Raw genomic sequence first — 5,133 nt, forward strand, 5'->3', positions numbered from 1 at the left:
CTGCTCATTTTAAATTCTTCAGGTGATTGGGTTAACATTGATCCAGAGACCTCACACAACCAGAGCATGTAGGGCGTGAGGCTGATAAAACACTACTTTGTTGTTGCTTTGACCAGTGAATTTTATACCTGCAACGTGTACTAAAAACCAGTGTCTTTTAGTGAAATTACCTCTTGCTTCCATGATTGATTGTTATTCAAAACCAGCAATTCAAGTTAGGCCAAAAACTGAATATGAGTTAAAAATAAGTGCTGCATACCTTTATCCTTCCTTGTGACTTGTCTTTCTCATGTGGTGTTTGAAGTGACTGCCTGTGCATTTTGTGCACCAGACCTTTTTTTTTTCCCTACTTAACACAGCTGTATAGGTCTTAGGACACTCATGAATGCAAATGTAGTCTGGAACTTAACTCCCAGAGCAATGCTTTTTTCAGTCTTTTCTGATTTGAAAGTGCTTAAACTTTTTTTTTAATGGGGACATGGGTCACTAAATTACAACGATAAACTTAGTGGTAGTGGAACTGATTTTCAAAGAAACTTGTGAAAGATAATGAAGAAATAATTCAATCAAAAGCTGAGGAGTGCACATATAGGTAACAGCAGAGAGAAGGAGCAGTGTAAGTATGGTTGTGGAAGCAAGCTTAGCTGATATGTTCTGGGCTTATGTGCCTTGCTTTGCAACTTCTGTTTCGACAGCACATTATTTAAATATACTTTGTTTTCATTAGTTTGAGCAGTAGATCTTCTTTGATATCGTTGAATCAGGGTTTGGGGGTGCCCAAACTTCCCAATGCTCTTTCACTTCCACTATTGTATATTTTATCCAAATATTTTAGCAGTATATCTCATTTTAATATCTGCCTGGAAAAAGAATTGTTACTTCAATTTTCTAATGTAAAACTAAATGTCAGTTTTTCTGAATTTAGGTACTTCAGGTGCTGAAGGAAAAGATTTCTTTGCTCCCTGAGAACCACAGGGATGCTCTAGCAGCTGAGGTGGATGCAATCATGTATACAACAGAAGGAGATGTTCGCATTTACTACGACGATGATGGTATGTTTAGAATTCTAAAATGCTTCAGCAATGGGCTTTTGCTACTAAGCAGGAATTCTTATAGCTGTGGTTTTGAGTACTGTTTCTCATTCAGTGTTTTCCTGTTTATCATTTCTTGATCTCCTTTTGAACCTGAAATGGAGGTTATTGTTAATAACTCATGATACAGTTTTGAATTCTGTTTAGCTTTAGGTCATTCCTTTTCTTTTGTAATTTCAGATTTTTCCATGATTAGTCCTCAATGAGCTATCTCAAACCACTCAAAATCAATTATTCTGCTATATGTGGAAAGCCATTTGTTTCAGCAATGAAAATACACTTTCCAAGAAGACTAGCAAAGGCTGGATAATTAAATTATTTTTTCTGTTTTCATGGGATATACTTTGTTCTTAAGACAAACAAGTTTTTCTTTTGGTTGAAAACCAGCTTTATGTGCTCAGTTCACTGTCAGACACAGTTGAGATGGTTTATAGTGTGGCCATGGGTCTTCCAGTGAGCATTTTCAAATTGTCAGACCCAGTGGGCATTTTTTCCTCTTGTGGGAGAATATAGGGATTTTTAAAATTTCTTATTTTTGAGCTTCAGCAGCTCTACATGCCTTTGTAGTATCAGTAGTTGGCTTTGGACCTTGTGGTAACCAACTTTTTTCATACAATTTGATTATGTAAAATGTCATACAGCACTTGTGATAAAATACATACTATCAACAGAGTGCATTTTTATTGTTGCTAAACAGCATGAATGTGGCTTTAAATAACTTTATTCTTCATTATTCTCTCACACATTCTTTATGGCAGCAAATAGGAGTATTTGACCAATGAGAAACATGAGATTTACCTTATGCTTTGATTCATTTCCAACAGGAAGAAAGTTTGTTAGCATCCTGATGCGTTTCTGGTATCTGAATGGTGCTAATCTACCTGATGAAGTACCAGGTGAAACCAAAGTTTTCCAGGTCGTGTTTGGAGATGAAAGCATGAAAGAAAAAAGACATCTTTTAACAGCAAACTACGAGTAAGTTTACTTGTCCCTTTTTTATCTCCATGTACATGGGCTAGCTGTATGGAAGGCAGTTTGGGAACTGAAGGCATTCACACTGTGCCAGTGCAGAACTCAGTACATTTTAATTTACTTTGATTCTAATCTAAGTTAGTTCCCACCCAACTTTGCAGTTTTGATTCTAAGGCAAATTTTGTTTCAGCACCTCTTGAAGTCATTACCTTGCTTCTGAGTTGACATTAATGGGAACTCTTTCTCGATCAGGAAGAGAGTAGTTGGAGCACTGAATTAAATTTCTCATCCTTTCCTATACTTCTCCTGCAGCTTTCAGGAAATAGGCCGATATCAATTCTTGTTTCCCATGTCTTGTAGCAGAGCTAACAGCAATGCAGTCAAGCCAAGTAGTCGAGTGTGGTGCTGTTGACTTGTCACTTCCCACACAACAGTCAGAACTGCAATTAGCTGAAAGAGTAGCTCATGAAAGAGGAAATTATTTAGCCAAATACTTTTTGCAGAAAGGCAGAACAAAGCAAGCACCACCTGGCGTTCAGGTAATTCATGCCACTCTGATCCAAGCCCTCAAAGCACTCATTAGGTAGATGGGTTTTGATAGGAGTGCTTGTAAATAATGTCTGTGTTAGTGTACTGATGTCAGAGCAGTGCAGAAATATCTGCACAGCTGGCAAAATGTACTGGAAATAACATTGATAGAATTCAGAAAAAGTGAGGACTTTCGAGTGAGAAATGCAATATAATCAATTACTTCTATACTTAAGTTTGAAATGGAGAGATTATGGGGTCTAGTTGATGAGGAGTTCTGAAGCCAAGGAAACACTCTTGAGGACACCAGTGCTGTTTGCCTGGATGGGTTTTTGTGGTTCCGCCCCTTAGATGAATTCAGCATTTTCCTTAGACTTGGAAGCTTCTTGGGGTCCATTAACCCCACAAGCCTCCCCTTAAAGCCCTAAATATCTTCCTAATCTGCAGCAGAGACATCTTTGCAAGTATAGGTTCCTTCTGCTATTTACAGCACTAACCTAAACTCAAATGGGCAAAGATACTACAAACCTTGGAAGCTTGGTGTTAAGTATTTGGGTCTCTGCAGAAGACAGTTTCCAGGACTGGATTGACATGTAATTGCAAAGCAGTGAGATTATACTGCTCTTGTCCACAGTGTGCAGGTCACTTGGGAGCATGAATATTCAGCCTGAAGGTCAGACTTGCCTTTAAATGACAAGCAGTCAAAACTGACATGCTCAGGGAGGAGGCATTAATTACTACAAAATTAAGAGGAAGACCCTTTGAAAATAGGGGTGGATGTTTTCATTTTCCTATTTACATCTGCAGAATTTTCTTTCAGAGAGATTCAGTACTACTGTTAGCTTCATCTTTGATGTATTTCTCAAAATATATTACTACTTAAAGTATAGTTCTGTAAAAATTAAATTTTTCAGCTACAATGAGTAGCATGTGATTTCCCTTTACAAAGCAATTACCATTCCACTAAATGAAACCCTTTATTTAGAGATGAAGATCTGCCACAAAGCTACACTTTGTTTCTTCTGATGGAATTAATTTTCATCTTCCATTTTGGGCCATAAGCATCAAGAGTTTAAGGAGCTTTTATAGGAATAACTTTACTGTAAAAAGTATTTCTTCCTGATTTCTTGTTGGTGTTAGTAGCTCTTTAAGGGTCAGGTAGATTTTAACAGCTCTTCACTTACTGTCTTTCCTTTTTCAGGTTCCAAAGGGAATTTACAGAAGGAGCAAAACCAGACTGGACTATTACACGGATTGAACATCCAAGGCTATTAGAATAAATGCCTTCTACCAGTCTTTTTATGTACCATTGTAAATGTTCTGATGTTATAAATATCAAGCTTTTTGGGGGGGTCTTTTTTCCCCTTCCTGACTTCTCCTTCAAAAGAGGGATGAGTTTTGTATGTCTGATTTCCCAAAATTGTTTCTGAAACTTGCAGTGTGCTGCAGCATTACAATAAAGCCTTTTCCTTGGGACAGGCTGGTACAAGTTTAATGGGTATTGATGCTCATCCAGGGCATTTACACAGCCAGTGTCATGCAGGCTGGTCTTATGGGTGTGTTGGCTTCTTATATTCTGAGAATAAATGCTGCTACTTGAAGATAAACAATACTTCCATGGCTGGTAGCCCTTCTGAGTTATTTTCCTGTTTCTTTTTTCCCTAGGGACTGTACAATAGATAACTGAATAATATGCAAGATGAAATAGAGGTAGATGGACTTCTTAGATTGTCTAGCCTCAGCAGTTCATTTTGAGGTAATCTTGCTTTTCAATATATCTGAGATTAAGAGAGTTAGAGCCATTGTCAGTATTTGGTACAGGATTGAAATAAGAAAAAAAACTTTCAGCATTGCACTGGGAATATGGATCTAAGATTTTATTCTGTTTTTGAATAAAACCAACATTTCTTTCAGTAACATACAGGCAAGTCCAAGTTTAAAGATGAATGAAAGAAAAATCACTTGAAAACATGAATTTAAAAGGGGACCTGACACTGAAGCTCAGTTAAGTCCCCTGTTTGATATGCTTGTTGAAGAAATGAGCAAAGCATGAACATTAGATGTTGCAACTGAACAATTTCCAAATTCTTATATTATCTCTCAGTTTCTGGAACACGAGAGTCCTGGTGTAAGTAGCTTCAGCTGTTTAGATGCAGATCCACAGAAGATAAGTTTTTTTTTTTTTAATGCTGTATGTTAAGTTTAAAAGCTAACTTTCTACCCAAGCATGGTGTAGAAATTCATGCAGTATTTTGAAAGTGTAAAGTATAATTACTGTGATTGACAGTAGTTGTGATTGAAATGTATAAATGAAATTTTCTGTAGTTCAGCTTTTTTGATGCGGTGACTTAATGAAAAGAATGCATAAAGTTTATTGACAATTTTTTAATGTCAAATACTGGCAAAATTGTTATGGTATTTTGTTCTGCCTTAGCAGCAGGCAGGTCTTACAATGGAGAATTTGTGAGTTGTCCTCTGGAGAAAATTCAGTGATGACAGAGAGCCTTGTCTTTAGGGGAGAAACAAAATTCTGTTTTAAAAT

The 5,133-nt window shown here is 36.9% G+C and overlaps 1 protein-coding gene across 1 annotated transcript in view; it reads left to right on the top strand.

Annotated features, from left to right (window-relative positions):
- Nucleotides 1–4,226, top strand: part of LOC103774443 (chromosome unknown open reading frame, human C2orf47) — a gene marked incomplete at its 5' end in the record, with an annotated part of 5,120 nt that extends 894 nt beyond the window's left edge. The window contains 3 exons of the mRNA XM_008941848.1: nucleotides 926–1,052; nucleotides 1,916–2,066; nucleotides 3,793–4,226. Coding sequence (XP_008940096.1) covers nucleotides 926–1,052; nucleotides 1,916–2,066; nucleotides 3,793–3,871 — 357 coding nt within the window. The remainder of the gene's footprint in view (nucleotides 1–925; nucleotides 1,053–1,915; nucleotides 2,067–3,792) is intronic.
- Between the last annotated feature and the right edge of the window lie 907 nt (nucleotides 4,227–5,133).

This window comes from Merops nubicus, unplaced genomic scaffold, assembly GCF_000691845.1.
Source record: "Merops nubicus isolate BGI_N331 unplaced genomic scaffold, ASM69184v1 scaffold22146, whole genome shotgun sequence".
In the NCBI taxonomy this organism is placed as follows: domain Eukaryota; kingdom Metazoa; phylum Chordata; class Aves; order Coraciiformes; family Meropidae; genus Merops; species Merops nubicus.